The sequence below is a fragment of the Spodoptera frugiperda genome, chromosome 1, assembly GCF_023101765.2.
Source record: "Spodoptera frugiperda isolate SF20-4 chromosome 1, AGI-APGP_CSIRO_Sfru_2.0, whole genome shotgun sequence".
NCBI classification, from domain to species: Eukaryota; Metazoa; Arthropoda; class Insecta; order Lepidoptera; family Noctuidae; genus Spodoptera; species Spodoptera frugiperda.
In genome coordinates, this window is record NC_064212.1 from 14501594 (window position 1) to 14516147 (window position 14554).

The 14554-nt window shown below is 38.9% G+C and overlaps 1 protein-coding gene across 9 annotated transcripts in view; it reads left to right on the plus strand.

The window, feature by feature from the left end:
- Positions 1–283: 283 nt before the first annotated feature.
- The window catches only part of LOC118273351 (uncharacterized), a 30356-nt gene continuing 16085 nt past the window's right edge, over positions 284–14554 (plus strand). For 2 of the 9 annotated variants that reach the window (XM_050697757.1, XM_050697763.1), the window contains exon 1: positions 285–519. Coding sequence is in view for 5 of the 9 variants with exons in the window: in XM_050697746.1 (XP_050553703.1) it covers positions 1341–1478 (138 nt within the window). In the remaining 4 variants the exon portion in view is untranslated. The other 7 variants (XM_050697754.1, XM_050697765.1, XM_050697748.1 and 4 more) reach the window with 7 other exon arrangements.

Consider the following 14554-nt stretch of genomic DNA (forward strand, 5'->3'; position numbering starts at 1 on the left):
TCATGCTCGTCAGTGATTTATGGCCTCTCTACTCTACGCGGTGTTGTCTGTCACGGAAACAAATTATATAATTTTGTGAGCTTCTAAAGCCTTATTAAGTAACTGTGGTCTAGTGTAGTGTATTTAGGTATTTGTCATCAGAAAGCTTCATTTTGATAATATTATAAATAACTTATCTAGTTGATCAAATTCGAGTGTCACCAGTCTAAATGAGTTTGTTTACGTGTAACGCGGTCGGACCGAGAGCGGCGCGCGGGGCGGAGCGGGCCGCGGCGCACACGCCACGCACGGGCCGCGCCGCGCGCCGCCAGTCCGCCCGCGGCAGCCCCGCTGTGCGCGTCTACTTGCGCTCGCGTCGTTACTCGACTACGTCAACTACGTAATACGTTTCGACTCTCGACACTTGGAGCGAATTGCTCTACGCGAAACGTAACTCATGTGCGGATGTGGATGCAGTGCTTGTGTCGTGACTTTTACTCACTCAATACGGACTACATATCTAACATTTGCTCATCATAGGTAATTAATGGCGTAGCGGTACTATGTACGTACGTACAATCCTTTGTTGTTGTTGTTGTGATCAATGTCGGAGAAACATCCTAAGTTGTCCACGAAATCAAAAAATTCAAAAATACAGACGTACCTACAATTTTACGTTGGTATTAAGTATAATCTTGCTACACATTGCTAGGTTCTCGTATAGACGTTGGCGCTGCTGCAGATCTATGGTATCGTTGCAATGAAATTATTGAGTTGAGAACTATTCTGCAGATTGATTTACTTAGATACTTCATTATCGTTACTGTTACAAAGATAAATATTTTAAACAGTTATCATTTTCTGTCCAACAGGACGAAGTTTAGAATCCGGTAGATAAATTTAATATTATAAATTAAATTATTTTTCACAAACGCCTAGTTTTGGCAATTGCAAAATAAATAAAAAAATACCTAATTAACTAATGTATTATATTATTAGTTCGTCATCGGATATGTGCACCATTTAACTATGTAGGTACTGAATTGAATAAAACAATATATAATAAACTGCCCGGTGATGCGGAGAGCCCGCCGCCCGCCGGGGGATCTACTACTATCTACTAGCAGCTCTCGAACTCAGCAGCGCCATCTTCTACACTTGACGTTAATTATGACTTAGTTTCACCTGCGTAGCAATAGATGTCCTTCTATTAGTTACTTTGGGTCTTATATTTTATTATATTAATTTGTATGCAATGTAGGTAATAATATGACATAATAATTAACTGAAATCGAATTGACCTTGTACTTAGGTAACTGATGAGAATGTGGACCAAACGTGTATTAAATATAAAATAAAAAATGCAAGGTCCTCTTTTTTTACCTTGTCTAACAAGTATCAAAGTTGTGCGTGGCGGGACGAGCTACGGCGCGATCTTATTGCGGAATGGCAGCAACGACTGTCGCAAACCAAGAGCTGGACTCGTTGTCATTGCAGCGGTAAGTCCCCTCTTTGAGGAGTGGCTTGAGAGGCGGAGCCCTCACTTACTGCCTGACGCAGGTGCTTACCGGATATGGGAGCTTCAGTAGGTTCCTGTTTCTGATTTGGCGGGAGGAAACGCCCAGGTGTCAACACTGCGAGGAACACCCGGAGGACACGGTGAAGCAAACGGTGTCCTGCATGAGCTCCGCCGTGTCCTTAGGGATGTGGTCGGCGACGATGACCTCTCGCGTCCGGCATTGGTTCAGGCCATGGTGCAGAGCGAGGGGACTGAGAAGCTGCCTCCTCCTTCTGCGAATCAGTCATGCTAGTTAAGGAGGAGGCGGAGCGCGGGACAGAACGAATTTCCTCACGCCCCAGCAGCAGTCGCGAGAGACACTCCGGGCGTTGGGGATCGCGTGATGATCTCCGGCCACCGTAAATGCGGGCCTGCGGACGGTGAGCAAGGGTAGCTCGCTGCCCGACCAGATCCAGATCCGTGAGAACGGCGCATGGCGTCTCGCGCGCGGCTCATAGAGTCATCAGATCACCACATGACCATCAGCCTGATCCGGAGCGGCGGACTACCTAGCGGGTTTACTGGGGCTCTGGCTCAAAAAGCAGAAGGAAGGACGGGGTGGTTTTTAATCAGTAAGAGTCTGACACTTCCTCCCATCTCGCCCAAAGCGGGAGAAGTAATTGGATGATTCCCCCCCTCACCCCTAAAAATATCAAAGTTAAACCATCCTTTGTACACTTGGGAGCAAAGAAACGGAACGGAGCCACCAGCGTTGTTTTTATTTTAAAAAACCTTCTAGTTCCTTAAAGTAAAGATAACTACTTATCTATTCCTTTTACAAAAAAAAAAAAATCTCATTTGAAAGGTTAATTAACTAATTACTTTTCATTCGGCACACGTTACTGTACCGATTAAGAAAAACTTGTAACAGAAAATATTTATTTATTTATTTCTTTAGTACATGGAGGACTTACAGCTAACAAAAACTTAATAAAAAGGAGGCAATAGTCACCAGAAAGCCAATTAGTTACAAGTCCTCGCGTGTAGAATTATTATAAAAATGAAGTATGATGCGAGCACAGACCGCAGCATACAACATGTATTTAGGTTACTACATCCAAGCTTCAAAATGCATACATTTGTTTTTTTTTAGGCACTAACTATAGTAAAATGATCAACAGTGTTAACCAGCCAGCTCTTTGGCTAACATTGAAAGACACTGGATGTCACTTAAAAAACTGGAGACTTAAGCACCTTCTGGCTGAGTTTACACTAGTTAGTTATAAAAGGATCAAAATCATGCTGCTTGCATAACTATCTCATTAAAACTTCTACAATATAGCTGTTTTGCCTATAATTTGATGACGAATGAGTAACACAAATGCGAAGGTTATAACGTAACATTCTTCTGGGCATATTAAAATAAAATTTGAACAACAGTTCAGAGCTGTCAATATCTTTGTGGAGGATTTTTAACAAAAACAGACAGTCTGCAATTTTACGTCGTTCTACTAGTGGCAGTAGGTGGAATTGCTTAAAGAGTGGAAGATTCAGCCGAGTCCTATGGAACCTTTTGGTGAAAACAAAGATATTTTATGAAGCGTGTTTGTATATTTTCTATTCGGTCGATGTATTTATGATACCGTGAATTCCATATTTGATATGCGTACTCGAGTAAAATACAATAGTTTGAGCGTTTTAGCCTGAGTGAAGCATTTAGAAATTCGCATTGTAAAGCCAAGTAACTAGTTTAGATGTTTTTTTTTTCACAATAGCATCATGTCTTGATAAACGCCCAAATCGCAAATTGTATAGCACCTCGGTAGGTTTTCGCCAGCCAAGTTATAGGTAGTGACCAGAACCTCCTGGTGTAGGTAATAACGGAACACTTAGTTGGGTTGAGGTCAAGTTTATTAGCTCGACAATACTGTGACAATACTCTTCGAGCCGACATAGATCTGCTTGTAAGGCAAACATGTCATCAAGTGAAGCAAAAGCGGCAAAGAATATCATGTCATCGGCAAAACATAAAAGTTTGGATGAATGGAGGCACTGATCGATGTCGTTCACATAAACTACAAATAAGAAAGGATCGAGTAAAGAACCTTGAGGCACTCCACTAAGCACGTTTACCCAGCTAGACACACATTTGGTAATAACTACTGCTTGAGATCTGTTATCAATATAAGAAGAGAACCACCTCAGCAGGTCTCCACAGATGCCTATGTGTTGTAGTGTATATCCTATAGTTCTAAGTTCGCATATATCAATGTATCTTACTCGTGTATTTAAATATCAATCCTTATTAATAAAAGTCAGTATTCAATCAGCAGTCGAGTGTTTTACTCAATACAATCCTTACATGGCGACCCTGCCAGGATTGGTATTGAGGTGTCGTGTATCCATGCCGGCATACAACGTGGGTGGTACAGACTCTCATCCTAAGTGTACGTTGCGTTATTGAACTTTCAAAAATCAATAATTAATAAAACCCAATAAACTTTAAAATGTGCAATTCTAATACTCCAAAACGTGAAGAAGTGATTATAAACCAGAATGGCATCGGAGCTACGAATGTGGCTAGTACCGAACAGCTACAGTATCATGTTTCTGCGATCAGCATGGTGATGATGATAATTCTGGGGTTATTGCTGATAGTGGCAGCCTATTTTTTGTACAAATGCTATAAGAACTGCCATCACCAGTGGATCAATGACCAAATCCTACGTCAATCTCTGAGGAACTCGACTTATCGGCGTAGTCGCAGGGAAACTGCAGAAAGAAAACGATGTCCAGCGTGCTCAAGCAGTCCCGGACAGGGGCGTCCACTTCATAAGGAAGATCTCGGTGCGTAACCCAAAGTTCGATACCAAGTGCGCGTTAAGTGAGTGTAAAGTGTGCGTAAAGTGAAATCCTAAAGCGTTGAACTATGTGTGGTAAATGGTTTATACTATACAACCCAATTATTAGTTATTATTACTTAGGCTAGTTGCTCCACTTTCCTTAAAATGTCAAATAATGGTACTAGAGCTCAATGATATATACGAAAAGTTGAGAAAATTAAAAGAGAATTTGTTTAAGTTAAGTTTAGAAAGGAGGACACCAGAACGTCTGAAAGAAAAGTTGAATGAAGCAACTATTATATATAATGATTATTCTGTTTTACTTGTAAGCATTAGGAAGCAAATAGATGATAAGATATTTAGTGGCGAAAGTTTATTATTAGTTAAATCTCATTGCGATAAAATTGTAGAGTTATACGCCCAAATTCAAGAGTTTTGTAGTAAGTTGTATTTACCTATAACTAAAAGTAGTTGTGAGCAATTTGGTGAAACATCTAATCTTGAATCCAAAATGGAGTTTAATTTAAAGATAGCGTTGAGTTTGTTGCCAGTCATGAATAACGAGGAATTGACGACCCGTCAACTTATAGATGGTATCGAGTATTATAGCTCTACCTTAAAAACCGAACGGTGCAAATTAAGTTTAATCAACTTTGTCTTAAAAAGTCGTCTCTCTCAACAGGCAAAATTAAGCCTTAAGTCTGATTATCCATCTATTGATGCATTACTGACAGATATGCGTATGATTCTTTTACCTAAAAAGAGTTCAGTTGCCTTGCAAAATAAGCTTCAAACTTCGCGACAAGATCAAAGGTCGATTAATGATTATGGTAAGGAGTTGACTGAGCTATTTATGGACTTGTCTATAGCGCAAGCCGAGGGCAAAACTGAAAACCTAAAGATTTTACAACCTTTAAATGAAAAACAAGCTATTAAACGTTTTGCCGACGGATTACGTAATAGACGGCTCAGTACGATAATAGCTGCACAAAAGTTTGAATCCTTAAAGGACGCGGTGCAAGCAGCTATAGACGAGGAGACCATTGCATTTCCGTCTCAGTCTGAAAATGTTTTAACTTTTAGGAAACGTAATAATTATTTTCAAGGACAGCATTATCGTGGAGCCAATCACCAACCTCGTTGCAACTTCGCGAATAACAACTTTAGTAGGTTTACCGGCCATCGTGGTGCGAGTTTCTACCGTGGCCGTGGCCGTGGACGTCCGTCCCAAAATTATACCCGAGGTCAGCCAAGGCAACATCGAGGTACGTACTATAATTCTTATAATAGATATAATAACACCAGAGGTCATCAAAAGAACAGTCAACGTTCTGATGCCAATATTCGTGTTCTAAAAAACGATGAACCCTCAACAACTAATTCAACCGAGGAGCAGAACAAGTTTTTTCGTGAATAATGGGTTTGTATTTGCAAGTAACAGTAACTGTTACGTAGAATTGTACGTAGATAAATCAACATATTTATTTTTAATTGACACCGGTGCTACAATTAGCGCCATAAAATATAAACATGTTATTGAATTAAACATACCTATCCATAAAGAGAGCATTAAGATAAGCGGAATCGGCGGCACCGTAGAAGCAATCGGATATGTTTATTTAACCATGAGCAATTGTTATGATTTAGGAGGACAAACATTTAAGCAGAAGTTTTATGTTTTCAATTCTTTGCCGTGTATGGCACATGCTATTTTAGGACAAGATTTTCTAATGAAATTCAATGCTGTATTAGATTATGGCTGCAGAAGTTTAACATTAAATAATAATGATGCAAATGTAAGTTTGCCTTTAAAACTAAATAACACAAGAGGTTCTTATAATTTAACTTTGCCACCGAGGTCCGAATCAATTCATTACATACCTACTGATATTACTGAGGAGTGTCTTGTTTGTTCGTCAGAATTACGAACAGGAATATTTATTGCCAGCGTGTTAGTTAAACCCATAAATGGTGTGATACCTATTTTGATCCTAAATACAAACGAAACAGAGGCTCATATTGACACAATTGATCCAACATTACACAAAATTAGTGAATATCATTTGTGCACTTTTGAACAGTGTGGGAATATTAACGCAGATAGAGTTCGAAAATTGTTCAGTTTGTTAAGTTTAAAACATTTGAACGAGGAAGAGCAAATCACTATAGAAAATATTTGTGCGAAATTTTCCGACATATTTTTAATGCCCGGTGATAAGTTAACAACAACAAATATTTACAAACATAAAATTAGTTTACTACCTAACGCTCAACCAGTTTTTAGTAAGCCATATAGAATACCATACTCGCAAAAACCAGAAGTAAACAAGCAGATTAGTAACATGTTACGAGAAGGTATAATTGAACCATGTCAATCAGAATGGTCGAGTCCAATGTTACTGGTCCCTAAAAAGGCAGATAATACAGGTAATAAGAATTGGCGTTTAGTAATAGATTACAGGAAATTAAATAACTGCATACAAGAGGACAAATTCCCTCTCCCAAATATTACTGAAATTCTAGATTCGCTTTCTGGTTCTGTATACTTTACAACACTTGACCTTTCTAATGGATATTACCAATGTGACCTTGACTCCGATAGTCGAAAATACACAGCATTTTGTTCGGGTCAGTTTAAAGTTTCCGAGAACGAAGGGAAAAGTACTGCTTCGTTATCTGGACAATACCAGATGACGAGAATGCCAATGGGCTTAAAAACGAGCCCTAATGCATTTTCAAAAATGATGACTATCGCAATGTCAGGATTGACATATGAAAAGTGTCTAGTATATCTAGATGATCTCATTATTTTTGGAAACTCATTAGAAAACCATAACAAAAACCTCATAGATGTTTTTACTAGATTGCGTCAGGTAAATTTGAAGTTGAATCCCCGTAAATGTAATTTCCTTAAAAAGGATATATTATATTTAGGACACGTTATAACGAGTGAAGGTGTTTTGCCCGATCCTGAGAAAATAAGTGCTTTAAGTAACTGGCCAATACCGAAAAATTTAGAAGAATTAATTAGGTTTATCGCGTTTGCCAACTATTACAGAAAATTTATCAAAAACTTTGCCAATATAGCTTATCCCTTAACAAAGCTAACAAAGAAAAATGCATTATTCATATGGGATCAAGACTGTCAAACTGCTTTTTCTACTTTAAAGTCTATAATTTCTAGCCCTCCCATACTTCAATACCCTAATTTTTCTAGTAATCATAAATTCATTTTACAAACCGACGCTTCTAAATATTCATTAGGTGCAGTTTTATGCAATGACAACAGAAAACCGATAGCATTCGCGAGTAGAAATTTAAATAAGGCCGAGATTAATTATCCCACTGGAGAAAAAGAGCTGTTAGCAATAGTGTGGGCAGTGAAACATTTCCGTCCATATTTATATGGCCGTACATTTGTTATTGAAACCGATCATAAACCTCTTATTTATTTATTTGGCATGCGTGACCCATCTAGTCGTCTCTTAAAGTTCAGACTTCTACTGGAAGAGTACGATTTTATCGTAGAATATATAAAAGGATCGACAAATATTCCAGCAGATTCAATGTCACGATTACCTATCACATCAACTGACTTAAAAAATATGCATGAAAGTATAATCACGGTTATGACGCGTTCGCAATATAGGAACGTACAAGAGTCGCAACATTCTCCAAGTGCTATGGGTACTACTGACGATTGGCCTGCGCAACCAAGCGTCGTGGAGATTCATAGTAAATCGAGGATGTCTGTAGAACTTAAATTTATAGATAATGATAAGTTAAATAACCTACGTAGGTCAAATGACATAGACATGGAAAGCAAAGAGTTTTGTTATTCGTCATCAAAAATGACGTTATTCATAAATCCAGTTGCCCGATCACAATTGACGCCAGCCGCATTTGTGAGGGAACTAAAATGTTTTTGTGAAAAAATTAACGTGCACGAATTAATTTTTATAAGAAGTAAAATCTATGATGGATTTATAAAAAAAGTAGTGACAGAAATAAAGTCATATAAAAACTGGACCGGTCCGCGATTGTGTATATTAAACGATGTAAAAATAATTGAAAACAAGGATGACCAAAAAGTAATATTAAATGATTTTCATCTTCTACCAACAAGTGGCCATGCTGGTATAAGACGAATGTATAATAACATCAAAAAGTATTACTTTTGGTCCGGCCTTGAAAGAGATGTAAAAGAATTCATTAAAAAATGTGACAAGTGTCAAAGACAAAAACATACTTCTCATTACGTTAAAGAGCCTTTAGTTGTTACAACAACAGCTAATTCAGCAATGGAAAAAATATTCTTGGACGTAGTAGGACCCTTAGATCGAGATGATTATAATTATCTTTATATTTTAACTATTCAATGTGAGCTGAGTAAATACGTAGAAGCTTACCCTATGAAAACAAAAAGTGCTGAGGAGGTAGCGAGAAATTTTGTTAACCATTTTATACTTAGATTTGGTATCCCCGCTAGAGTAGCTACTGATAGAGGTACTGAATTTTTGTCATCTGTTTTCAAAGAAACATGTAAACTTCTCAACATAACAACTTTAAACTCTACCGCATATCATCACGAAACAATAGGTTCTCTGGAAAACACTCATAAAAGTTTGGGTAATTATTTAAGAATTCAAACGGACAACCATCCAAATTCGTGGAGTACATGGTTGCCCTTTTGGTGCTTTGCCTATAATACCTCAGTTCACACCGCTACTAAATTTACGCCATTTGAGCTTGTATTCGGGAAAAAATGCAATATACCATCCAATTTAACTAAAAACTCAGTAGATCCATTGTATAACTGTGATAATTATCCCTTGGAATTAAAATACAGATTGCAAACATCTCAAAAAGAAGCGTATGATAATTTATATGAAAGTAAATCGGCAAGAAAGCAAAAGCATGATCTAAAGTGTAATCCTATTACTTATAAACCAAATGATTTAGTACTTGTGAAAAACGAGACAGGAAACAAACTCCAGAGTATTTATGATGGACCATATTTGGTAATCAAAGATGTTTCACCAAATGTTGAAATATTGAAAGATAAGGGAAAAACTGATTTAGTTCATAAGAATAGGACTAAGTTGTATTATTCATAATATTTTATACCCTTTTTTTTTTTGTGTTTATTGTGTGTGTGTATTCACATAGGAACGTTTTATTTTGTTAAGTTATACTTATCTTGTAATCTTATTCATATTAACCTTATACTCTTACGTAGGTACTTTATACTTTTGTATGACTTAATTAACATTAATAAACTAAAGTGTAAAAAAAAAAAAAAAAAAAAAAAAAAAAATGTATGTTAATCATGTTTAATCATAAAAATAAAATAATACTAACATAATATTTTATTTTATCCCTCCGGGGAAGGTGTAGTGTATATCCTATAGTTCTAAGTTCGCATATATCAATGTATCTTACTCGTGTATTTAAATATCAATCCTTATTAATAAAAGTCAGTATTCAATCAGCAGTCGAGTGTTTTACTCAATACAATCCTTACAGTGTCTTAACTTCTTTAGTAAGGATTTATGCTCGATACGATCAAACGTCTTGCTTTAGTCAGTGTAAACCACATCGATCTGCCTACCGTTATCCATAGCTTCCGTAATAAAATCATTAACTAAATAAAATCAGATTAGAAGTGGTAACTTGGTTCTTTTACTAGGGCAGGGTATAAATGGTTATAGATAATCCTCTCAAATATTTTAGCGATTACGCACAGTTTAGAGATAGGCCTATAATTAGTAATCTCAGTCTTAGAACCTTTCTTGGGACGCAACCTCGGGACAATGATTTGGTGAACAGTATTGAGATGGGAATAGCAATGGAAGGTGCACATTTAATTAGAAATTTAGAGGAAATATTGTCAGGATCGGCACCTTTAGATGGACCTAAGTAAACCAGTCACAGTATCGACATTTACTTCAATGTAAAAAATATCAGGCGACCTATACAGCGTGTAACAAAATACCCATATACATCAAGAAGCCCTGATGTATACAGGTTGAATAGAATCTCTACACAAAGTTTCAGCTTAAAATACGTTTAAAAATAAATTTGTACCAAATACTTGGTATCGCATGGTTCTTGATTTCAAATCATACAAACGTGTCACAACACTTACAGGGGTCACTCGCTAGTATTACCAAACATTTCTTCTGTCAATCTGATCGCCTAGTACCTGTCTACCTAAATTTGATTCGCGCGGCGGCGCGATTGGAAAAATTCATAACTTGGTACCATGAAAACATGAGTTTAAAAAACCCTTCCCGTATCGTTTATTATGTTATCTAGAAGCCGTGCAATTGATATGTATACCCCCTTTTTGTTACACGTTGTATACGATACTTATCAAACATTAAAAAGAAAAAACCCGTGTAGATGGACTAGCCTAGTTATCTACTTAAACATGATTGCTGGAACAAGTTGAAATCATCATAGATGCTACATGCTCAAATTCTTAAAAATTAATTTAACTACTGCTGGTAAAATAGTCATATAACTATTGTCCTACTGTCAATTATAATGCACGTACTGTATTGCCGCGCCGTTAGCCGTTACGTCATCGATCACATTTCGCCGTTGGCACTTAGCTGGGCTGAATTGAATACCTACTAATATACCTAACATTAACTCATTAAGACTTAAAAGATAAAAGAGTAAAATAGGTATCTTATACCTAGTCGAATGAAACCTTGACCGTCGGTGTTGTTATCTGTACCTCGACCTTTCAGTTTGTTTATAACTACTCAGTCATGATAATCTACATGATATCAAAGGAGACTTTCAGACTCTTGTTGACTAAATCCATCCCGATATTTTTTCTTTCAAGTGGTCTCGAACAAGCGAAATTAAAATATTCCCTTAGCCCGCTATCTTTCACTGGTTCAAGCCATGGTGCGGAGCGAGAGGGATTGGGATGCCGTCTCCTCCTTTTGCGAAGCAGTCATGCTAGCTAAGGAGGAGGCGGCGCGCGTGAGGGAACAAACCTCCTCACGCCCCAGCCGTCGCGAGAGACACTCCGGGCGTCGGGGATCGCGGGATGATCTCCGGCCACCGTAAGTGCGGGCCTGCGGATGGCGAGCAAGGGTAGCTCACCGCCCGAACAGAACCAGACCTGTGCGTACGGCGCGTAGCGTTCCGCGCGCGCCTCAAAGAGCCATCAGACCACCACAGATGGGGCCCAGTAGGGCTGATGCCTGATCCGGAGCTGCGGACTACCTAGCGGGTTTACCGGGGCTCCGGCTCGAAAAGCAGGAGAAGGAACGGGGTGGTTTTTAGTCAGTAAGAGTCTGACACTCCCTCTCGCCTCGCCCAAGGCGGGAGAAGTCATTGGATGATTTTCCCCCCTCAAAAAAAAAAAAGCCCGCTATCTTTAAGTGATGGGAACACGCGTGACGCGTACACAACACGCCAACACGCGCCAACATGTCTCCTCCTTCTGCGAAGCAGTCATGCTAGCTAAGGAGGAGGCTGAGCGTGTGAGGGAATGATCCTCCGATCCTGACGATCTCCGGCCACCGTAAGTGCGGGTTTGCGGACGGCGAGTAAGGGTAACTCGCCGCCCGACCAGAACCAGACCCGTGCCTACGGCGCGTCGCGTTCCACCCGCGCCTCAAAGAGCCAGACCACTGCATATGGAGCCCAGTAGGGCTGATGCCCGATCCGGAGCTGCGGACAACGTAAAAGGTTATCGGGGTGCCGGCTCAAAGCAGGAGAAGGAACGGGGTGGTTTTTAGTCAGTAAAAGTCTGACACTACTTCCCGCCTCACTCAAGGCAGGAGAAGTCATTGGATTTTCCGACCTCAAAAAAAAAGGATATTATTATTATAAATTGCACATCAAATAAAATAATCGTCCATAAATACATACTCATCATTTAATATTCTTTTTACCCGACTGCCAAGGAAGGGTTATGTTTTTCGCGCGTATCTTGTATGTCCGATATGTCTTTCCGAAGCAAAACATAGTAGGATCTATTCATGTATAGCAGCATACCCTACAACTTATAATGTACCCTATGTTTCACAAATAAATACTTTGACTTTGACTTTATGTATGAGCATAATATTCTTTATTACCTCATTTCTTCGAAACGGCTTGATGGATTTCGAAAATCAGGGCATCGTTGGATTCGTCTTAATTACTCAAGTGTTCTTAGATATGTGACGTAAAACAAAAACCAACATGGCGGCCATGAGGCGCCCTAGATAGAAGTAAAAAAAAAATATTTGCTACAATATAGGTATCAAATTAAAGAGCTCATCATGAGTATTCCAAAATGGTATATCACTGACATATAGAAAAAAAATACTATGTGCAATTATGTTCTTTATTATCCAAACTAAATACTCTCTCTTTGTGTTACGCAATCAATCTAAAATAACTGGATCGACGTGTGTTACTTTTTTATTGTCTTGGTATTGGAAGTAGTTCTCTCGTGTCGCGGGTGAAATCTTGAGAAACACATAGCCGTGTTATAACTAACTAAAAAGTGTTAAATAAAAATAAATAAATTAAAAAACCCGACTGCATAAAAAACACTTTAAATAAAAACTGAATGCATAGCAGAAATACTAACTGCACAGCAAATTTTCCATATTTCGTAGGAAAATAACTATCTTACTCGCGCACTCAGAGTTATTTAATGGTTACTTAACCCAGTCCTTAGCAATTGTTTTCGGACAGAATCGTTACTAAGGAATAGTTTAAGTAAGCATTAAATGACTCTGAGTGTGGCAGTTAGTCGCATATTAACCAGTAAGTACAACAAAACCTGTTCATCACATTTGTCCTAATTTTCAAGAAATCATGCTCGGCAAATTAAATGATTATTGTAAAAAAAAATCTTTTTTCATTGCATTATTTCTAAAATCAGAAAAACATTAACGGGTTGGCGGGTTGGCTTTAGTTATTTGCGGCATGATTTTTTCGGTATTTTTGGTATTAAGAAATAGGAAATAATTCCCTGAAACACTACCTTATTGGCATTTAACGAGGAAACTTGTAGTTTTTGAAATAATATAATTAAAATTTTTGAGGTTAAGTACAGAAAAATTATCGACATTAAATGTCATTGGTCAAATGTCAAATTAAATAATCAATTTAGTCTCTGGTTCATTCGTTATCTATGTTATCTATGGTTTATACTTATTCCCTATTGCTACTAGTTACCCTTACTGTGCTAGAAGGACTTGATCAACTCCGACTTGGATAGGTTAGGTTATGTTAGAACTGTGACCCTCAACCCACATCTTTTTCCTATAAAATAAGCAGTTACTATAGAACGTAAGCTCAAAAACAAAAAATAAAAAAAAAACAGGATTTTTCCTCGCTTTTTCCTTTTAATGGGGGGTCCTTAGTAGCTCCCCCCAGCTAACCGAACCACCCTCATGCCCCTCCTAATGCCACAAATAACTAAAGCATAACCATTTTTTTTTACATTTAATGGGTCGACGTTTGGCCGCTATCTCACCTGATGGTAAGTGATGATGCGGCCTACGGTGGAGCATGTCTGCCCATAAGCAACCTATTCACTCGGGCCTTGAAGACACCCAGGTTATACCCATCAGGAAACACAGACTCCGGCAAGGAGTTCCACTCCCTAGCAGTTCGCACAAGGAAGCTTGAAGCGAAGCGCTTCGTGCGAGTGGGTGGGACATCTACCATAAAGCGGTGACGCCTCGCCGATTGTCTTGTGGTTCGATGATGAAAAGGACTATGGGGAATCAAGTTGTGCAATTCCCCCGCACACTCTCCGAAATGTATCCGGTAAAAAACGGAAAGGCTTGCGACCTTGCGCCTGTGTTCAGGGCTTTCGAGCGCATCCAGCTGGTATTTGGCCGAGCCGTCCCAAAGGTGAGAACAGTACTCCATACATGACCGAACCTGCGCTTGGTACAGGCTCAGTAGTTGTTTCGGTGTGAAGTACCGTCTCACCTTCGAGAGGATACCCAACTTCCTACCAGCCAGATGCGCCTTCGACTCTATATCAGAGCCGAAGTTAAGCGTTGGCGATAGAGTTACGCCCAGAAGCTCAAGATGACCCGCTATTGGAACGGATACATTTCGGAAAGTCGGAGCCAGCGGAAATTGACTCCGTTTGGCAGAGAATAGACACGCCTGGGTTTTGGTAGCGTTGAACTTGACCAAGTTGGCGTCACCCCAATCGGAGACCGCCTTCAAGGACGAGTTCAACCGTTCGACCATG